We start from the raw sequence: 22,749 nt of genomic DNA on the forward strand, positions 1-22,749 counted from the left end.
TAACTCTAGCGCTTTAGGCAACTGAAGCAGAACCAACTTGTGTAACTTAGCTTTTTAGGGCAGCTTTGTCTCAAAGTGAAACATGAAAAATGGGTTGAGGATGTAGCTCAGTGCAGAAATTCGAACTGTGGGTGCAATCTCCACTACCACAGGAGGGGAAAATTGCTTCTCTCAGCCTTCTGCCATACATCATTAAAAGAACAGTTGGTGGCCACCTAGTGGGCTGTGCAGGAAAATGCCCTTTATAGATGGTGAGCCTGAGTCAACTGTCCATACCCAGCTGCCTACTTTACTTAGGATCAAGGATGCCCCACAAGCTTGACATGTGTACCAAGGCAGTCCTAATACAGTATGGAACCACATCCGGGCCCTCTGGTATATTCTACCTGTAAGGGCAGTGACTTTTTCTGTCCTCTGTCTGTTGACAGAGCAGAGTATAGGAGGGGTCACTCCTGTCCCAGACCCTGTGGGTATCTAAAGAGCTTCTTGGGATTGACCCTGTGAAAGACAGAGTTTGTGACCTGTCAGACATTGCCACTGAGCATCATACAGGCGATGATGGGGAATTTGGATGCTATGTGCAACTAGTTGTCCCATTTTTGCCTGCACTATAAATTAGTGAGCAGGGGCTGAAGATTTTCTTCTTTAGGTAAAAAAGATTAAAATCAGCCAAAACTCCTGTGATATCTTGGAGCACACAAAATAGGAATCAAAGTTGCATATGTAGCACGAGGCTGTAGCTCTGTGATAGAGTTGCCCAGTATGTGAAGGCTCTTGATGGAATACCTAGTACTGAAATAAAAAATCCTACAGGTGTCCCTACACACACGATAGCTGCCATATAAAGTTCTTAAAAGAATACTCTTGACTTCTATTTAGATTTTTTTTTTTTTTTCCCAGTACTGGGAATTGAACTCAGGCCATTTAGAATTTCACAAATTTCTTAGAGTAACTCAGGTATACTTTTTAACTTTCAAAATTTTATTCAGTCTGTGGCCCTTGGAAGAGTCATTCAGGAGATCTTTCAGTATCTTCTAGGTCCCAAAAACTGACAATCATAATATCTCAATTTCCAGTATAAGAAATAAACTCTTAAATACATTAATCTTGTATTTATTTATTTATTTATTTTGTTTTTGCGGAACCAGGGATTGAACTGAGGACCTTGCACTTGCCAGAGAAGCACTTATTCCACTGAGCCATCTCCCTGGCCCCTATTGTCCCAATATTTTTGTTGTTGTTTGTTTGTTTTTATGATGTTTAGGTCTGAAACAAGGAAGTTCACCCTGAGCTATATTGCCAGGCCCTTTTTTTCAGGGTGGGGAGGTGGTGGGGGGGACTAGAAATCAAACTCAAGACTTGTGTTCACCAGGTAGGCACAGTGCCACTGAGCTATATCTCCAGCCTCCACCCACACCTCTAGTCCTTTTTGTAAGTATGTGTATGTATGTGTGTGTGGTGCTGGGGATCAGACCCAGCCTTGAGCTACATCCTTAGCCCTTTTTTAAAAAATGTATTTGGTATAGGGTCTCACTACACAACCCAGACTTGTAGCGATCCTCATGTTTTCAACCTCCCCAGAGCTGATTACAAGCCTGTACCACCACATCTGGTCTCATGGCTGGTTCAGCATGCCCACGGGCAGGGCCCGCATGGCATGTGGCCTTAGCCCTTCTTTTATCCTCGAGATAGGGTCTTGCTAATTAGCCCAAGCTGGCTTCAAACTATTCCTATTGATTCAGTCTTCTTCTTCTTTTTTTTTTTTTATTCACTTTTTATTTATTATTTATTTATTTATTTTTAAATTTTATTTATTTATTTGTGTGTGTGTGTGTGTGTGTGTGTGGCCAGCTCAGCCCACCAGGGGGCAGGGCTGGCTGGCATGTGGTGCTGGGGGACCGAACCGCGGTCCCTGTGCTTTGCCAAGCTTGTTCTAAGTAGGTGCTTTAGACCACTGAGCCATCTCACCAGCCCCTATGTATTTATTTTTTGAGACAGTATCTCACTATGCAGTTTCAGGCTGACTTTGACCTCACTCTGTAGCCCAAATTCAGAGTGATCCTCCTGCCTCAGCTTCTTGAGTGCTGGATTACAGGTGTTTACCATCACATCCAGCTGCCTCAATCTTATGAGTAGCTGGGGTTACATGTTTGGCTATTTTTCCAAAGCTGCTTAGCTTGTGACTCAGGTGCATTCTTTACTCTCCGCCAAAATGTACATCCCTACATGTTCATGCCTTGAGAAATGTGGCATACATTACTAAAAATACTGAAAATTAAAGCTTTGTCCAAAAAGTATCTACCCATCATTCAAGTCCTTAACTTCCTCAGAAGACCACCCACTACCTGAAGCCTCCTGTTATCCTCTCAAGCATTCCCTCACAACCTAGCATATCAGATATGTCTACTGCAGTCACTGTTTATCCATATTTCAACTCAGTACCACATTCTGTTAGTCAAGAGCTCTATCAGTGAGCTACATCCCCAGCAGTACCATATTCTGAAAGTACATTTTCCATTATTAATGGCACCTTTATGTTCCATTGGGAACTCAGATCACTAGCACTACACTAGACCTTATGTGTTTTTCTTTGCTGGCTTTGCTCATGTTTACCCTCATGAAGGATGCTCCGATGTACAGTGGTCTCATGGTCCTTTCATTGGGTACTTCTCTCCCTCTGAAGGCCTTTGGGCAAAATAGACAGTATGGTAGTCTGTCCCTCATCCATAAGGATACTTTTTTTTTGGCGGAACCGGGGATTGAATTCAGGCTCTTGAGCTTGCCAGGGAAGTGCTTATTCCACTGAGCCATCTCCCCAGCCCCTACAAGGATACTTTCTAAGGCTGCCATTAGGTATGATAGACATTAATAGCAATAACTAATAAAACTTAACAATCATAACAATATACTATAATAAAAGATGTGTAAATATAGTCTCTCAAATTATTTCATTGTCCTGTCCAATGTTTACTTTTTATTTGTGCTCCTGTTAATGGGATACCAGAACCTTTTGCATTCTAGTGGAAGCTCTACCACCAAGCTATAGCCACCAGCCCTCTCTTGTTCCTTTGTCAGACACTAATTAACCATGAGTAACAAACTATGTCAAGTTATACTGTTAACATTTATACAAATGTACTTAATTCATGTCAATAGGATTTGCCATGGACATCGGTGCTGTCAGCACTGGCACCAGTTCAGCATTGTCTGTCAAAGAAAATTGTCTATTTGCCAAGTAGCACCTTTCACTGGCCTTTCAGGATCTTGCTTAAAGTGTACAGAAAACATGATCTATTACACAGCAAGCCTGTGAATCTCTAGTCCAAATGGAGTAGATAACAGATGTGCTCTTGACTAAGTACCATTATCAACATTCTTTGAGGACTAGGCCAAGAGGTAAAGGTATGTCTAATACATAATTAACATTCAAAAGCATATCTTTAATTGGAGATGTCTGATCTGTTTCCATGGCTGTCAGTACTGATTATGGGATGTATTCTAAACCTTCATCATATCTCTAAAAGAACTGTCCTTTGTTGTCACTTTTATGAATATTTACCTTCAGGAACTAAGTCAATCTGTTGTCCTTATCTTTAATGTCTCCACAACTCTGTGGAGAAATAAGTTGATCCCTATTAGTATTGTGAGAACTGTTGATGACTTACTCCAGAATGGATTGATTTATAATGTTTTTAAAATTCATATTTTCCTAGGGTTGGAGGTGTAGCCTTGCTATGGATCTTCAAGTTTTCAGTGGAGAAAATCCCTACAAATTGGAGGAATATGAAAAAACCTTTCAGTATTTTCCATGTCTTACTAATCCCATGGAAACCCACACTGAACAAACACTCTGTGAATGTGAGGAATGTTGGAGAGCATTTGCCTTTTCCTCACACCTCAGTCAATATGTAACAATTTCTTCTGGAGAGAAATCCCAAAAATGTAAGGAATGTGGGAAGTGCTTTGCTACTTTTACTCAACTGTCTGCTCATATGGAAGTTCATACTGGAGAAAAGCCCTTCCAGTGTAAAGAGTGTGGAAAGTGTTTTACAAGTAACACATACCTTAATGATCACAGGAAAATTCACAGTGGAATAAAAGCATACAAATGTGTGGAATGTGGGAAAGCCTTCCTGAGGTGGTCGGGCCTGACTGAACACTTGCGAGGAGTTCACAGTGGAGAGAAGCCCTTTGTGTGTAAGGAATGTGGGAAAGCCTTCTCGAGATCCACTCAGCTTAATGAGCATATCAGGACACACACTGGAGTCAAACCCTATGAATGCAAGGACTGTGGGAAAGCCTTCACTCAGTACTCAGGCCTTGCTACCCATGTACGCATTCACAGTGGTGAGAAGCCCTTTCAGTGTAAGCAGTGTGGGAAAGCCTTCACTAGGACCTCAGGCCTTATCCACCATGTGAGAACACACACAGGCGAGAAGCCTTTTGAATGTATTCATTGTGGGAAAACCTTTATTACTGCCTCCCACCGTACTAAACATATGAAAATTCACAGTGGGGAAAAGCCCTTTGTGTGTAATATCTGTGGGAAGGCGTTTGTATATTCCACATCGCTTAACATTCACATGCGAACACATACTGGAGAGAAACCTTACATCTGTAAGGAATGTGGGAAAGCGTTTGCTGTTTCCTCACGCTTAAGCAAACATGCAAGTGTTCACCATGGGGAGAAGGCCTATAAATGTGAGACTATCAGTGTTTCCCTTAGCCCCTCTGTTGCTACCCTTACACAGTAACAGTGGCACTGAAGATCATTGGGTAGTCTTAACAGCTTTGAGTTATTGTGGTTCCCACTGGCATAGATGCCACTTTGATTTTATGACACAAAAAAAGAGAATCTCATTTTTTGTTTGGTTTTGGGACTTTAACTCAGGACCTCCTGCCTGCCAGGCAGGTGCCATGTTGCTGAGCTATTCCCCTGGCCTAGATCCCCTCTTAGGGGAACGTTCTTCTTTTGTAGTGCTGGGATTTAATCCCAGTGTCTCACACATGTTAGGCAATCACTTTACCACTAAGCTAAATTCTTAGCTTCTTTTCTGGAACTTGTTCTCAACAAAACTGAGTCTGAGCAGTTGTGGTTATAGGTGAGGTCAGTACTGTGGGTAGGCCTGATCTTGGTGCTTGGATTCCAAATGATGATAGTTTCCATGAATGCTATGCATCGTGGGAGTTTTAACTTTTTGGATTGCCTGGGCCACACTAAAGAGGTATTGTCTTGGGCCACATAGCGTATAATTAATGTATATAACAAAATCCCTTTATTGTAAAGTATTTTATTATAATATAGTTAATAACAGCAAACCTGTGGACCACAGGTTGGACATGTCTACATAAGATACATGAATAGAGTTGGTCCTAGTTGTTGTTGATTAGTGGAAATTTCCCAGAAGCTAAGTTGATAAGCTAAGCACAGAACACAAGTGGACTGTTGACAGACACTCCTCCAGGAGTCTCCTTTGACCCCACTGATCGTGTTGAGCATGCCAAGAAGACCTCTGTACTTTTAATTGGTAGTCTATCTTATAGCCAATGACTCTTGTTTCCTTACAAAATCTTAAGTTCCCCCTGTCTTGCTCACTAGGTCTATTTTAGATCTAAGTGGCAGTGCATCTGCTAGGAATTCAGTCTTCTGTTGAGATTGCTGATATTCTACCCCTGGGTCTGTCATGAGACCACTTTATCAAGTGGCTTTTCAGTCACAGTTAATATTCTCTTCAAGCTCTCTCATTTCTTGCAGTATGTATAGGCTGAGTGTTTCCCAAATTTCCATGTTCTGATCTCTTTTTCGTTAACAGTTCCCTGTTGGATTTTCTCCTCTTCTTGCATTTCACTAAGTTGTAAGGAGGAATCAAGCTGCTGTTTCAACAGATGAATTATAATCTCAGATAAATTCCTAGTATCATCATTCCCCAGCCTCTGTCAAAAATTGCAAGAATACAATTATATTCTGCTAAGGTCTATACCATTGCATGTCAAGGATTGCCTTTTAAAATTTTTTGAGACAGACTTTTGCTTTGTAGCTAAGGCTGGCCTTGAACTCACTACATGGCCCCAGCTGGGCTCAATCTCTTGGCAGTTCTGCCTCAGCCTCCCCAGTGCTGGGATTACAGGTATGCACCACCATGCCCACCCTTTCCTCCTTTAATTTCCTCTCATCTGCCTTCTTGTCCTTTGCTTCAATGCTTGGGATTGAACCCATGCTAAGCAAGTGCTATCACTGAGCCCCACCCCTTACTGTTTTATGTTTTCAGTACTGGGGACTGAACCCAGCACCTTCTCACTAAGTTATATTTCTAACCCTTTTTTTCTTTTTCTTTTTTGAGACAGAGTTTCATTAATTCTCTTTATGTTGACCAGGTTGGACTTAATCTTCAACCTGTTGCCTCTCCAAATGCTGTGATTATAGGCATGTACTAATATGATTGGAATTTTTTTTTATTAAAAAAAAAAAAAAAGATCTTGGGCAGGGGAGATCACTCAGTAGAATAAGCACTTGCCTGGCAAGCGCAAGGGCCTGAGTTCGATCCCTGGTTCTGCAAAAAAAAAAAAAAAAAAAAAAAAAGTAAAACAAGATCTTGTGAAATTGCCCAGCTGGTCCTCCATTTGGGATCTTTGTGCCTCAGCATTCTGGATACCTGGGATTATAAGCATTTGATAACACACCCAGCTCTTCTCCTTTTTTTTTTTTTTTTGTAAATGTATTTGGTACAGGGTTTCACTACGTAGCTTGGGCAGCTTGGCCTCGTAGTGATCCTCGTTTCAGCTTCCTCAGGGCTGGGATTATAGGCGTGTGCCACCACACTGGCTCAGCAAGACTAGGGGTAGAGCCAGCACAGCTGGAGGTAAGGAACCCACAGGTCCCTGTGCTGAGCTATTGAGCCCGCCCTCTTCCATTTTCGAATACCATGTTTTTCATTTCCAAATGAAAATCAGAATAGTTCTTGCTGTCCTCCTTAGGTCACTAGGCCTGCTGTGGTGACACATGTAATCTCGGCACTTGGCAGGTAGAGGCAGGAGTAGTGTCAGGAGTTTTAACTATATAGTGAGATTCTGTCTCAAGAAACCAGAGAAAAGAAAAAAAACATTTGCAGCCTTTACCCATTATTCAGTCTCTTGCATGCATGGCTTTTACTGCAGTATCATCTCCCTATATCAAAATCTGTCATGAATTACTTTGTCTGCCCTAGCAAAATAACATGCTTAGATCAAATGACTTTAAATGTTTGAATAAAATTTACTTTTTCAATAAATTTGAAACATACAGAAATTTGTTTTCTCTCATCCCTGGAGGCTGGAAGTCTAAGATTAAGGAGTAACAACAAGGATAACTTCTGGTGAGGGCTCATTTCCTGCCGTGCATTTGTCTCATTGTGTCTTCACATTACTGGAGACCAAGAAGAAAGTAGATCCCTGTCTAGGACCTTAACACTTAGCTGCATCAGTAGCCCTTTCTATTTTTTGAGACAGGATTTTGCTCTGTTGCTTTGTTGTCTAGGCTGATCTCGAACTTGTCATCCTTCCCAGCTTCTGCAAACGCTAAAATTACAGGTGTGTGCCATACCCAGGTAGGTCTCCACTCTTGAAGTTGACTGTAAAATAAGGTCCTATCTTTATAGTCACCTTCTAGTTTAATCTTAATACATGAATTTTGGGAATCACCAGCTTAGGGCATTTATGTATATATTTTCTTTGTTTTCCACACAGCAATCATATCATCTATAAATAATAACTATTAGCTTTCTATTTTAATTATTAGTTTTTTAAAAGATAGGATCATGAAAAAAAAAGGATCATGATCTTAGCTCATTACTAAAACTACTTAGTAAAAGCAGCAATTTTTTTTTTTTATAGTTCAATTGAGATGTTCTCTATTCTGTTGATGTCCTTGTTTGCTACAGGTTTTTTAAAAAATAATCTTGATAAGAATTAAATGTTTCCCAGTATCATAATTTATAATTTATGAGGCTTAAGTCTTTTTGGATTTAGTTGCTTTCTCTGCATCCTTATCTTTTTTTGTTTGTTTTGTTGCTGTTGAAAGGATCTTGCTGTGTAGTTCAGGCCAACCTTGAGCTCACTTTGTAGCCTGGCTGGGCCCAAACTTACAGCGATTCTCCTGCCTCAGCCTCTCAAGGGCTGGGATCATAGACTGTGTACCTCCCACCAGGCCCTTATCGTAATCATCTTCATTCACTTTGACTCAACTACCTAGAACAGCAACTGGTCCATAATACATAATAAATACTTGAATATATGAATGAATGAATGAAAAGACTATTAAATGCAGTCACTATTGATTTTTATTCTTTGTTGATTACCTAATTTTTTTTTTTTCTGGAACCGGGGATTGAACTCAGGCCCTTGCACTTGCCAGAGATGCGCTTATTCCACTGAGCCATCTCCCCAGCCCCTTGATTACCTAATGTTAACCATTGATTCCTAGATAACTCAATTTGGACATTATAGACCATCTTATTACTTGATTATATTTACTAATGTTGTAGATGTTTTAGTAACATTGGCAAGGAAGTTTTTACATTAAAAACAAAGCCATGCAGTGTACACCCAAGTACTCTGGGCGGCTGTGGCAAGACAACTGCAAGTTAAAGCCTAGGTTGGGCAGTTTAGTGACTTAATGAGTCTTTGTCTCAACATAAATTTTTTATTTTTTTAAAGATCCGGGAATGTCGCTTAGTCTGAATGCCCGAGTTCAATCTCCAGTACCACCAAAAAAACGGAGAAGGGCTGAGGGTGTAGCTCCATAGTACTGTGTTTGCCTAGCATGCAGGATGTTCTAGGTCCTATCCCCAGCACCCTACCCCTGCAAAAAAGTGCATGGATGTAGCTCAGGGCTAGGACACACCTGTGCAAGGCCTGGGATTGAAGCATTGGCACCATAAAAAATACGAACTTTTTGGTACTTTAGTGTTTAGGCTATGACAGTATCGTATACTATACAAGGTTGCTTCCCATTTTCCTTCAATTTGTAACTTGTTCATGTTAAATTAGCTAGACTTAAGAGTACTGTAATTATCTTTTTAGGTATCCCATTTCTGTGTTTTTAAAGCTATTTGCTCAGTTTCTTTTATGGCTATCTAATAATTAAGGTCTCCAAAATTATAAAGCAGTTAAGAGTATATTTTTCTAGGCATGTTTCATGTGTGGAGCAAAATTTTCTGTATTTTTAGTTGTATTTTTAACATTTCTGGTATAATTTTAGGCCTCTTGCATTCTCGAATGATTACTTTGTGCATTTTCTCTTGTGTTTGTGTTGACAGGAAGTATTCAGTTTGTCATTTTTCTTTTCTTTTTGGGGGGTGGGGGGGACAGCTTGCTGTGCTGGGGATTGAACCCAGTGCCTTTGTGTAGTGAGTGCTCTACCAGAGTTGTTTTGTGAGCCAGATTTGTGATTTATCTTGAAAATGAATTTTTCTGATGGTGATATTGTTAGTGGTAGGGTGTGTAAGTAGAAGCACAAGGCCCTGGATTCAATCCCCAGGGGAGGGGAGGGTGTTTAAAAAAAACAAAAAAAGCAAAGAACAGTTTAACCTTTTTCATGTTTTCTATTGCATTAATTCTGTTAGGTATTTGTATGGCCATACTGGACTGGTTTTATTTTCTTTCTTAGTCTTTGTTTTGGGTGATGGAGTCATACGTAGGATTTGGGAGTGCTAAGTATTTGCTCTTCCACTGAGCTACCCTTGATGCCCAGATGTCTCTTTTATATATTATTTTAGCTAGAGATTAAAGATATCTAAATACTTGAAAACTTTGGACTAACAATAACTTTCTTTTATCTGGAACATTTAGTCCATTTTGTGTAACTTAGTAATAAATTTGGAATAACCTCTGATACACTATTACTTGTCTTATTGTACTTTCTCTTGATTATATTTCATTGCAATGATTTTAATCTTGATGCTTGAAATTTATATATTCCATTGTTTTTTAGTTGCTATCCTAAAACTTGCCATTTAGTTTTGGAATTTGTCTTTTATTATACCCCTTCTTTCCACTTAAGTGGATTATTTGCATAGTGTCTCCTGCCATGCACCTGGTGATCCTCACTTGCGACAGACCCTGAAGTAAGTGCAGCCTTTATGAGTCACTGGACAGACAGATCTAGGTGGGGAATCAAGATCAGACCCCTTGACAAAGCCCCAGCACATCTTATACTGGATTACAAACAGCCACGGCTTCTTTGAAGCTATTTCCAAAATAAGAGCCTTTGTTTCCTGTGTATGTGAGGTGAGCTCTTAGGACTCACTTTGACCAACAACAATCAGCTCATAACCCACCTGAGTTCAACTAGTAGATATTTGCTCGTCTGCTACAAGGTAAACGCAAAACCATTTGGTAACACATAATTTCTTGCACACAAGCTGGTAAAAGGGTTCCTCATGATGTATTGGGGAGCCTCTAGAACTACTCTCTCGGTAGCAGTGAGGAATTCTGTCAGAAGTGTTAGGCTGTGACCTAAGATGAAAAAGGAAAATCAAGACTTCAGTTCATCTTGACTACTTAGCCCAGGGCACTCAGCAGAAACAGTCCAGGATCGGAAAGATGCAAGTGGGTTGCTAATAGAATCCTAAACCCCAAAGAGCAGTGAGAGTTCAGTGATTGCCAAAAGCACGGTTAGAGCCCTCCAGCCTCTCTGAGATCCTCTCTGTTGGCCGGTGAAGCTGCTAGGATGGGCAGAGGCGCGGTGTGTGGGAGGTATCCAGAATGGCTATAATCAACTAAAAATCCAGAGGCCCAGATTACTTTTGGAACGAGACTGTGATCCATTTCCTACTGGATTCTCCTGTGAGTCATAACAAAGGACCTCAAAAGAGGTCGGATGCAGGTAGAAAAGTTTTCTGCTGCGCATCCCGTAAGATGCGTCCTAATCCTGTGCCTCTAGGTTCAAACCTCACGCGGGGCATGACCGTACCTCCAACCCTGGCCTCACACCTCAACTCCGCCCCGCCCAGAGAGGGCTCTAACCTCAGTTTGGGCCTCTGCTTGTTTTCGTCCACTTGCCTCTTCTCCAAGCGGGTAGAGGAACCCAGCAGCACTCCCCGAGGAGAAAACCAACACACGCATTTGGATCTCCGCCAGGCCCCAGCCCCACCCCCGGCCGAGCGCGAGCGGAAGTGACGTCGGCGCCGGCGCGCTCTCTTCCGGTCGTGCCTCGGCGAGCCTGGAGACTTGTTACCTTCCGAGTCGTGCGGGCCACTCCGGCTTTTGTGAGTTCCGCGGCCTGGGGACTGCCTGGGGGCGGAGGGGATGTGGAAGGGCGGGTTTGGCCCGGGGCGCGGAGGCGCCTTGGGGGAACGAGCTGGCGCGCAGAGCCGGTTCTGTGGGCTCGAGAAGCTGGAGAGGCCGCAGGAGTCGGTACCTGAGCATCCGGGTTTGGGGTGCGCTCGGCTGGGCCTGGGGGGTCAGCGCCCGCTGCTCCCCTTCTCTTTTCTCTTTTTCTTCTTTAATTTTCTGCCTCAGTTTATTCATTCCGAGTTGGTCCAGGGGTCAGGTTCACTTCCATCACGCAGGAGCTGTACTCAGCAGTCCGCAGAGCCCACGCTTCCTCCATCCCCCGACCGCCCAGTCGCTCAACAAGAGAAATAGGGAAGGCGAGGAGACTGAGGGCCAGAGGCAGCGTCTGTGACTTCTGCGCCCTCACCTGACCGCATTCCCTCTTCATGCCACTGCGAACACATTGTCGTCCTAAAAGCAAAATATTTCAATTAAGAAGTTAACATCATGAAATATCTACTTAAAAAACATAATTATATTGTTAGAAAAATGGACTTTGGGCATTTTTTGGACCGAAAATCCGTTCAGGATTTAAGTTTATAAGCCATAGCCTTCAGTTAATCTGCTCTGTAACTCTAGTGGACAGTTATATACAGGAGTGTAGTAAAGGAGGCAATGGCCTCTGTGTGTGTGTGTGTGTGTGTGTGTGTGTGGGTGTGTATGTATGTATGTATGTATGTGTGTGTGTAGGGTTTCACTACGCAGCTTGAACTCGTAGTGATCCTCCTGTTTTCAGCCTCCCCAGCGCTAACATTACAGGCATGTGTCACCAGGCCCAGACTCAGTTTCAGGCTCAGCGTGCCCATGGGATTGAACCCTGGTCCCTGCGCTTGCCTAAGCAGGCAATTAGTCCTCCGAGCCATATGGCCTTTTAATAAATCTATGTGCCATAGTTTTTCAGCATCAGTGCCCAGTCAGTGGACTTCAAAAAAAAAAAAAATTTACAAAGTAATTTGTAGGTGATATGTGCTTACAATTGTATCTTATTAGGAAGACATTTGTTTATATGGTCTTTTGTTTAGTCATACTGTTTTTTGTTTGAGGGTCTTACCATATAGTTCAGGGCTTGCCTCGAGTTCCCTATGTGGCCTGGGGTTGGTTTCCAACTCTATGGTATTTACGGCCTCAGTTTTTTTTTTTTTTTTTTTTTTTTTATTTTAACATTTAGTGTGTGTGTGTGTGTGTGTGTGTGTGTGTGTGTGTGTGTCCAGCTCAGCCCACCAGGGGGCGCGGCTGGCTGGCATGTGGTGCTGGAGGATTGAACCGCGGTCCCTATGCTTTGCCAAGCTTGTTCCAAGTAGGTGCTTTAGACCACTGAGCCATCTCTCCAGCCTCGGCTTCAGTTTTGATAGCTCACAACACTCTTACTTCTTTTTATCCTCTCACATTTCCCTCTCCTCCCTTATCTCTCCCCCTCCCTTTTCCTTTTTTGTGGTCCTAGACCCTCACATATGGTAAGCACACTCTACCACTAAGTTACACACCCACCCCAAGGTCTCACTTAAGATGCCTGAGCTCTTCCTGCACTTGTCTTGCCTCATGAGTAGTTGGGATTATACATATGTACCACTGTCTCTGGCTTGTACTCTATTTTTTTTTTTTTTTTTTTTTTCTTCAGAACCGGGGATTGAACTCAGCCCCTTGCACTTGCCAGGGAAGCGCTTATTTCACTGAGCCATCTTCCCAGCCCTTGTACTCTATTTTTTTAAAAAAACTCCTTTTAAATAATTAAGTAGCTTATAGGTTGAGACTTCAGGGGGAATATCTTCTCCCTAGCACTCATTTTGTCCAGTTTTTTGAGCATCCATCAGTAACATGCAGAGAATAAACTTACTTGGTTTTTTTTTTTTTCCATAGTTGTGGAGGTACATTTTCAGGGGAAGATTTTCAGGGTGTATGTTCTAGGTCAGAAAAATATATTTGGTATATATTAAATTTTTTCCCTTCCTCAATTTTTTCCCTTCCATCTTATACCCAGATGGCAGTTTCTCCCATCCAAGTACAAACCAGGCACGACTCTGCTTAGCTTCCGAGATCAGATGAGATCAGGCGTGTTCAGGGTGATATGGCCGAATATGGCAGTTTCTGAGTCAACATTTATTTTAACTTTGTTTAGAAATTCATCAGGAGAAAAATAAGGGAAAGGTTTTAATTCTAACTGTAAGTCACTTGTTTTGAAAAAGAAAATCAATATCCTGACTGTATCCATGTTGAGTAACCATACATACTCAAATAAATTTCCAGAAATACTGTCTTTGGTGTGTGTAATACTCATATTTTATTTTATTTTTTTTCTTTTTTATCAAAATTTTATTGATAAACAGATAGCAATGAGACAGTTTCAAATCAAATCGGAAGTACAGTTTCAACAAATAATACACAGCATAAATTCTTCTTACTGGTTAATTGCTGTACACTCATATTTTATTGAGTCTTATTTAATTTTGCTTTGTATTTTTTTCATACCTTGTATTTTGCTGGGTCATACTTGCAGCATTTTTATAGGGGAAGTTTATGCCCTGACAATCCACAGACAATCACTGATTTCTTGAATTTAGTGGCTTCCTGGTAGGCTCTCTGCAGGATCATGGACCAGTGATTATTTAAATAGACATAATTGGGATAGGGGTGTAGCTCACTTTTATTTTGCCTAGCATGTGAAAATCCCAGTGTTTAATCCCATTGCAGATACAAAATGGAACAAGAAATAGATAGTCCACCATGTGATTTAATTTGTCTGCTAAAATAGATTTTAAACGTTGGCAAGTTTGCTACATGAATTTAGGAATTCGTTAATAAAAATGAGGGGCTGGGGAGATAGCTCAGTAGAATAAATGCTTGCCTGGCAAGCGCAAGCCTGAGTTCAAACCCCGGTTCCACAAAAAAAAAAAAAAAAAAAAAAAAAAAAAAAGTGGGGATGGATGTACATATCTGTAATCTTGTGTATTCCATAAGCTGAGGTAGGAGATTTGCAAGTGTGAGTCCAACCTTGGTCATTTAGCAAGACCCTGTTCAGAATACAAATTTAACAAAGCACTTCATTTTTTTTTTCCCCTCTACTAGAGATCAAACTCAGGACCTTGCGCTTGCCAGGCAGGCACTTATCCCACTGAGCTATCTTCCTGGCTCTAACAAAGCACTTGAGATATACTTCAATGGTTGAGTGCTTTCTTGGCATGCCTGAAGTTGGTAGTTTAATCCCTAATTCTCTTCACCTCCCTTAAAAAGAGAATGCATTAATTAGAGGGACTAGAGCATATTGTAAAGAATTTATTTATTTATTTTTTGCAGAACCGGGGATTGAACTCAGGACCCTGAGCTTGCCAGGCAAGCGCTTATTCTACTGAACTATCTCCCTGGTCCCATGTGAAGAGTTTAAACTGAGAAAAAAGCATGAAATTTGGACCAAGGAGATAGCTCAGCGATCTAAGTGCCTGCCTGGCAAGTGCAAGGACTCAGGTTTAATCCCCAATACTATATGCTGTGCCTGCCACTGAAACCAGGCATGGTGGCATACACCTGTGATCCCAGTGCTGAGGAGGCTGAGACAGGAGGATCACTATGAGCCTGAGCTGAAGTTATAATTTTCCATTAATTTTTATGATACAGCTTGGATGTACAAGTAGTTCCTAAAGTTGGTCGCCTTTGTCTCAGCTGTGTTGTATACCAGTATCACTGTGGCATTTGTGATATGCCACTCCAGCAAGTAGATTAAATGCTCCCCTTTCCACCCTTTGGTGGTACAAGGGGCCCAACATGTTGAGTTAGTAGTCTTGCTTTCCATTGTATTCAGAACATAATTGTGATCCTGGGTGAAGCAGTCCCCAATAGGAACAGTGATAACCTAATATACAGTGCTCTTTGTTGCTGAGATCAAAAGCCAAAACATTGCTTCTTTCTGGTATTTTGGTACATTCCTATAATCTCAGCACTCTGGTAGGCTGAGGTAGGAAGGTTGAATGTTTGAGCAAAGACTGGACAACTTAGGGATACAGTGAGACCCTGTCTCAAAATTTAAAAAAGACTGGAGATGTAGCTCAATGTAAAAGGCCCATCTTCAATCCCCAGGACTGGAAAAAAAAATAAATAATAGGGCCACCCAGATAGCTGAGTGGACTAAAGTGCCTGCTTCACCAGAGTGCAGTGGCTAGAGTTTGATCCCTGGTGTGCTGTGCCGGCCCCACCCCTGGGGTGTGCAGAGATGGCGTGGTAGTGCCCACCTATAATCTCAGCACTTGGGAGGCTGAAAACAGAAGAATCACTACATCTGATCTGCATAGTGAGACCCTGTACACATTGCCCTAAATTCATTAAAAAAAAAAAAAAGTGATAAGAAATGCATCTTCAGCCCTGTGTCATACATCATTAAAACAAAATGACAGGCTACCTACTGGGCTGTCCTAGAAGAATGGTTTTACAAATACTGAGTCTTTGACCCCTCTATACCAAGCTGTCCTCTGTGCTGTGGGTCATGAATGCCTTACAAGGTTGGCATGGGTATGAAGGTCTTCTGACAATAGTATGTAACCAATAGTATGCCCCCCCCCAAAAAAATGTGACTGACACTGGGACTTTATGGACTGTCATACATCACTACTGTTCCATCATAGGACTCAGTGGCATAATTGTTTTTCATCTCTTAGTATTTACCTAATAAAGGGTGAGGGGCCAGAGTGGCACACTTGTTGAAACTTGAGCTCATTATCCTTGGCATAGAATGCTGTGATGAACCATTTGTTCCTTCTTCACATGTATTATAAACTATTGACCAGTTGCTAAGAATTTTCTTTGTCATGGTAGAGGAAAAGTAGAAGAACAAATCAAAACCTGTGGGAATCCCTCTGGGCACATAAAATGTGAGTCAAAATTACATATGCAAACTGGGGATATAGCAGAGTTTGCAAGATGCAAGAGACTTGTGGTGTAATACCCCACTACAGAAGGAAAAAAAAAATACTTTTATAAAGATTTTAAGGGCTGGCCAAATAGCTCAGTGGATTAAAGTGCCTGCAAGCAGGTGCAGGGACTGGGGCTTTGATCCCTTGGCCTTCCATCCCTTGTCCTTTCATGACAGCCCTGCCCCCAGGGCACACTGAGGTGGCAGTTGAGACTGGGCATGGTGGCGCAGGCCTGTAATCCCAGCTCTTGGGAAGCTGTAAACAGGCGGATCACTACCAGTCTGATCTAGTAGTGAGACCCTGAACACCCTGTAGACCCTTCCCTAAAATACAAAAAAAGAAAAAAAAAAAAAGATTTTAAAAATACCTACCATGCCCTACACATGCTGCAGCCACAGTCCAAGGCCTTAAACACTCATTTCCTTGAGTGTTACAGACGTTATTTGTAGTAACTTGTGTACTTTTTCAGTTTTGAAAATATATAACTGACTGAGTTCAATTCCCGGTTCCAAAAAAAAGAAAATGTATAACTGAAAAAAAGAAAATGTATAACTGAAAAAAAGAAAAAGAAAATACACAACTAGAGCCCATGCAAGAGGCATTCAGTAGACTTTTCATAACTGGTAGGTCCCAGGTCACTGCTTGACAGTCATAAGAATCTCAAACAAGTTTTTTTTTTTTTAAATTTTTATTTATTTATGTGTGTGTGTGTGTGGCCAGCTCAGCCCACCAGGCGGCGGGGCTGACTGGCGTGTGGTGCTGGGGGATTGAACCACTGTCCCTGTGCTTTGCTAAGCTTGTTCTAAGTAGGTACTTTAGACCACTGAGCCATCTCACCAGCCCTCAAACAAGTTTTTACATTCCACTATGGCGAATTCCTAAATATATTGTCTTTTTTGTTGCTGTTTTTGAGACAGGGTCTTTCTATGTAATTCAGGTTGGCCTTGAACTTAGTACGTTATGTTGTCCCAGTCCTATTTGTACAGTGTTTCCATCTTACCCATTTCTTGTAAATACCAGGCCAAAGAAGGTATATGCTCTGTTAGCATTCATGATAGACTGGCATTTTTCCGACAAGAGACCCAGGTCAACCTACGCTTTCAAAAACAGATCTAGACATCCTGTCTCTGTGCAGTTGCACACTGCTGTTGAATGTTGGTTTCACTAATACTGTCCTGTTTTTGTTTGGTCCTGGGTTTTTGTGGGGTTACTTTTTGGTTTTTTTCAGTTGTTTTGTTTTGATTATGAGGTAGGGTCTCACTATATAGTTCAGGCTGGCCTTAAACTCATTGTGTAGCCAAGGTGGGCCTTGTACTTATAGCTGTCATAGTTCCTGAGTGTTGGGAGTGTAGGTTTACACCAGCATGCCCAGTGCTTTTGAGTGCTTTGTTCTGGGGTTGCACTTAGAACTGTCACACTGAGCTATATTCCTAGTCCCTTTTTATTTTAAGACAGGGTCTTGCTATGTTGGCCAGCCTGGGCTTAAACTTATGATCCTTCTACCTCAGACCCTCAGAGTGTTGAAATTATAGATGTGTACCATGCCTAGCTACTAATAGTGTTCTCAGTATTTTCATTCATTTACCATTTGGAGACCTACATCAATATGTGTGGGTGCAAATTTGGAAAGGACATTCCTGGTTCACAGTCCACATGAGTTCAGCCTTACAATCTCACAGGAGGAAATTATGTTCCAAGCAGAGACCCCAGAGTCAGAATGAGCTATCTTTTGCTGAAGGAAACTATCCCTTTCACTGTTAACTCCACTCTGGTCATGCTCATGCATTGCCTGTCTGAAGGCACAAGTTACACATGAAATACAGCTTTTTCTCCTTTTCTTTTGCAGGATTGGATATTGGGCCCAGGACTTCACACTTCTAGGCAAGGATTGTCCCACTGAGCTAGATCCTCACCATTTTTTTTTTTTTTTTGATGGTGGTAATAAGAGAGCTGATCCAGGGGTGCTGTATCACTGAGCTACATCCCTCCCCCTCTTTATTTTTCCCATTGAGACTGGGTATTGCTAAATTGTCCAAATGGGATTCAAACTTGTAATCCTCCTGACTCAGCATCCCTCAGTGCTGGGCTAACAGGTATGTATAACCATGCTGGCTTTTTAATTTAAGACAGAAAGGCTATCTAATTTGGTAGACTGGTCTGTAACTTGTAATCCCCCTAGTTCAGTCTCCAGTGCAGCTGGGATTACATATTTTGCTTTTATTACCCCTCTCCCCAAGCTTACTGCTTAGCCCATGACCACATATATTTACTTACTGCTTTGATCTTATTCCCTTATACTTCCATGCCTTGAGAAATCTGGTACAAGTCACTAAAAGTAATTGTCTCAGTTACTGTTCTCTCATTGCTGGGACAAATAGCTGACACCCAAAATGAAGGAAGGAAAGGCTTTTTTTTTTTTTTAAATTTTTATTTTAGGGAAGGGTCTACAGGGTGTTCAGGGTCTTACTACTAGATCAGACTCATAGCAATCTGCCTATTTACAGCCTCCCAAAAGCTAGGATTACGGGCGCACACCACCATGCCCAGTCTCAGGAAAGGTTTATTTAGCTCAGTTTGTGGAGGTTTCATTCCATACTCAGCTGGCACTAAGGCAAAGTGGCACATGGCACAGAGCAGCCATTCATGGTGGCAGCAAAGAGCAGAGAGCAAAAGGGGGTGGCAGTAGGTCAGGCAGCTAGTTAGCCTCTCTCCCCTCCTTACATTGCAATGCAAATTATCTGCCCCAGGGCAGGTGCAGCATCCACATCCACAATAATCAACCACAAACTCCAGAAGTTGCCTCATGACTGCATGAGGCTTTGGGGGGACACTGATACACAACCCATAACAGTAATAAAATTTTTAAAAAACAGTAATGAAAATTATACTTTACCAAGGAGGATCTCTCTTACATTACTTAACTCCTTAGTTTTCTGGTAAAAGGGCCACATGCTATCTGAAGCCTCTTACTACCCCTTAGTTCAACATAATACTGCATGTGCTTGCTTTGGCTGTGTACACATTAAAATGCAATACTGCTTTCTCTTAAGTAAATTTTCCTTGTATGTGGGAGGATGTCTGGTATTAGAGATTGTACCCAGTGCCTTTGCACTAAGCTAAATCCCTAGCCCTACTTAAAAAAAAAAAACAAAAAAATGGTCTTCCCAAAGTCACTAAAATGCCTAGGCTGGCCTTGAAGTTGTGATCCTTCTGCTTAGCCTACCAGAGTACTGGGATTGAAGGCATGCACCACCATTCTCGCCTACATTTCCCCCTTATTAAAGGCACCTTTAGGTTGTTTTGGGGCCCCAAATCACCAATAGTAGACCTGACCTACTTTCCTTTGCTGACTTTGCTGTTTTCCTTAATGACATCATACCCAGTGGGCAGTGGTCATGATCGTTTCATTGGGTACCTTCCTTCATCTGAATGTCCATGGGTAGAATGGACAATACAGTAATCTCCCTTATCCATGGGGATACTTTGCAAGGTTTCAGGTTGGAGCAAGGAGTCTGTTGACACTTTGGCTAGAGACCATGTGTATTCAATGCTGTCTGCATTTGTCCCATGCCTTGAGACTTTGCAAGACACTGAAATTAAGACTGGTGGACTAATTAATCTGGTGGGGGAAGTCTCAGTGCAACCCAACACTCTGAGTGTGGCTTGACTAGTCACACTGCTAGTTCATTTAGAAGAGAGTGAAGCAGGCCAGAGTCAGCTACTTGAAAGTCTTCTGCTGGCTTATTTTGGGAAGACATGCTGCATGGTTTCCTTCATGAGTTCTGTCATTATAAGTCACATTTTTCAGAGCATAAGTTTCTTTATCTGTAAAATGATACTAATTGTCAATACTTATCCAGATAAGCTGCTTTGCTTGTCATCCATTTTTCTAGCTCTAAATGAGACAACACTACTCTAGCATTATATGATCAGTGGTATGTATGTGTGAGCCTGTGTGTTGAGTGTGTTGGGTTATATGAGATTTTGTATTAGGATGAAATGACTTCTGCACATGTGAATGTGAGTGTTGTGATCAAGTCTGAGTTCTTGTGTCTTCTTTCTTTTCATGAGGTTTTCTTTCTAAGGACCCAGTCTGCCCCAGGAAGAAAGGACACCAACAAAAAGGATGGTAGTTGACTGCCTGATAAGTTGTTACCAGGTAAAAAGAAGATATTTTTAAAAATTTTTATTGTATTTTATGTTGAAGAGTAAAAACAAAAGCAAAAAGGGCCAAATAACTCAGTGGATTAAAGCGCCCACTTAGGCAGAGTGCAGCAGCTGAGGAGTTTAATTCCTGGCTTGCCGTGCCGCCCGCTCCTAGAGCACCCTGAGACGTCAATTAAGACTAGGCGTGGTGGTGGGCACCTGTAATCCCAGCTCTTTGGGAGGCTGAGCATAGGCGGATCACTATGAGTACGATCTACATAGTGAGACCCTATAGGCCCTATAGACCCTTACTAAAAAATACAAAAACAAAAGCAAAAACAAAGACAGAACCAGGGTAGCATACAATAATAAATATGTTATAGATTTTCAAAACAAGAATAACAAATTAACATAGTTGTTATATTACCTATTTTTATCATCAAATTTGTTACTCAGATTAATAGATACAGCTATGTGAGATGGGAAAAAAATAACACTTGCTTTTAATGAACCTTACTCTTTCTTGTCTATCTTACTTTTTTAATATTTATTTTAAAGAGGGTATAATAATAATTGCCAAGACATTAGAAATGGTACAGGGGCCGGGAAGATGGCTCAATAGAATAAACGCTTCCTGGGCCGGGGAGAAGGCTCAGTGGAATAATCACTTCCCTGGCAAGTGCAAGGGCCTGAGTTCAATTCCTGGTTCTGCCAAACAAGAATAAATGCTTCCCTGGCAAGCGCAAAGGCCTGAGTTCAATCCCCGGTTCTGCTGAAAGCGAACAAACAAAAAAAAAAAACCAAAACAAAAAAAAGAAATGGTACACATTTAGAAGACCAAGATGAGAGATATTCAACTGTGGTTTTTGTATTACACATTACCACATTGCTGTCCTCTATGTAGTTGCTTAGATCACAGATGTCAGTATACAGAATTAGTCAGAGTGAAAATTGTAAGCATAAACTGCTCATTTTTCAAAAAACTGATGGAAATTACTAGTACAATCATCTCAGCCTTGCTGTATATATACTTGCATGATTTTTCCCCTTTCCTTTTTTCTTATCTTTTCTCTTTTCCCTTCTCTTCATTATTTAATCATTATATTCAGTTTCTTTCTGTTTTACCATATCTATTATGCCTTTCAGATTTTTTTTTAATTTTATTTATTTATTTATTTATTTGAGAGAGAGAGAGAGAGAGAGAGAGAGAGAGAGAGAGAGAGAGAGACCAGCTCAGCCCACCAGGGGGCGGGCTGGCTGGCATGTGGTGCTGGGGGATTGAACCGCGGTCCCTGATGCTCTTGCTAAGCTTGTTCTAAATAGGTGCTTTAGACCACTGAGCCATCTCTCCAGCCCCTCAGATTTTATTTATTCTTTCACGTTCTTACACTAGGGAGACAATATGATATTTACACATGTGGGTCTGATTTATTTCACTTATGAATATAACCTCTACTTGCATCCACTTACCTATAAAGGCCTCAAAAAAAAAAAAAATAGAAGATATATCTTTGTACAAAATAGCATACTTACATCGGCTAGGTAGACGTATTTCCTTAAGAAACAAAAAAAGTCTAAAAAGCTTGTCTCCAGGGCCTTTTAAAGCAAATGGAGCCTCACCCAAGGGTTGAATTTCCCTTTGAATTTCTTTTTTGTAAAAGTGAATACAAAATAATGATAATTAAAAAATTAGAAATGATACCAAATTTCTTTTCTTTTCTTTTCTTTTCTTTTTTTTTTTTTTTTTCAGAACCGGGGATTGAACTCAGCCCCTTGTGCTTGCCAGGGAAGTGCTTATTCTACTGAGCCATCTCCCCAGCCCCCTGAATTTCACTAAACAGGATAATACAAGTTCAACAGTATTTGTTGTATTACATAGTGTTGTCTTCAAATTAGTTGCATATATTTCCAAATATATGCATGCAAAATTGAAAAAGAAAAAAAGGGTTGTAAGAAATTAATAGAGAAAAAAATTTAAGCATTAACTACTTAAATGCATTAACTAATACTTTAAAAAGCATTAACTATTTAAGCATTAACTGCTCCACAAAGCAGCAGAAAACAACAGAACAATTATCCAAGCCATGCTGCATACAGACATAGATATATCTCTCTCCCTATCTTTTTCATCTCAATAATTCCTTCCCTTTGAACAGATTCCTTCCCTTTTCACAGTATCTGTTGTACCTTTCAGATTTTATTTACTCTTACAGGTTCTTACACTAGCGAGACAATATGATGTTTGCATATGTGGATCTGATTTCATTTAAGAGTCTGGTGTCTAGTAGTATCCATTTACCAATAAAAGCCTCAAATTTATCTTTTTATAGCTGAGTAATACTCCATTGTGTAAAAATATTTTTTTTTGCAAGACTGTCTCAAAAGAAGCAAAAAA

The 22,749-nt window shown here is 41.1% G+C and overlaps 1 protein-coding gene and 1 pseudogene across 1 annotated transcript in view; both read left to right on the forward strand.

The window, feature by feature from the left end:
* LOC101559686 (zinc finger protein OZF-like) overlaps positions 1-6,449 on the forward strand; it is a 38,048-nt gene extending 31,599 nt beyond the window's left edge. Inside the window, exons 5-6 of the mRNA XM_023716789.1 lie at positions 1,277-1,279; positions 4,000-6,449. Of these exons, the coding sequence (XP_023572557.1) occupies positions 1,277-1,279; positions 4,000-4,754 (758 nt within the window). The 3' untranslated portion in view covers positions 4,755-6,449. The remainder of the gene's footprint in view (positions 1-1,276; positions 1,280-3,999) is intronic.
* Positions 6,450-11,283: 4,834 nt separating this feature from the next.
* The window catches only part of LOC105742409, an 18,261-nt pseudogene continuing 6,795 nt past the window's right edge, over positions 11,284-22,749 (forward strand).

Source organism: Octodon degus, unplaced genomic scaffold (genome assembly GCF_000260255.1).
Source record: "Octodon degus isolate 3935 unplaced genomic scaffold, OctDeg1.0 scaffold00050, whole genome shotgun sequence".
Classification (NCBI taxonomy): Eukaryota; Metazoa; Chordata; class Mammalia; order Rodentia; family Octodontidae; genus Octodon; species Octodon degus.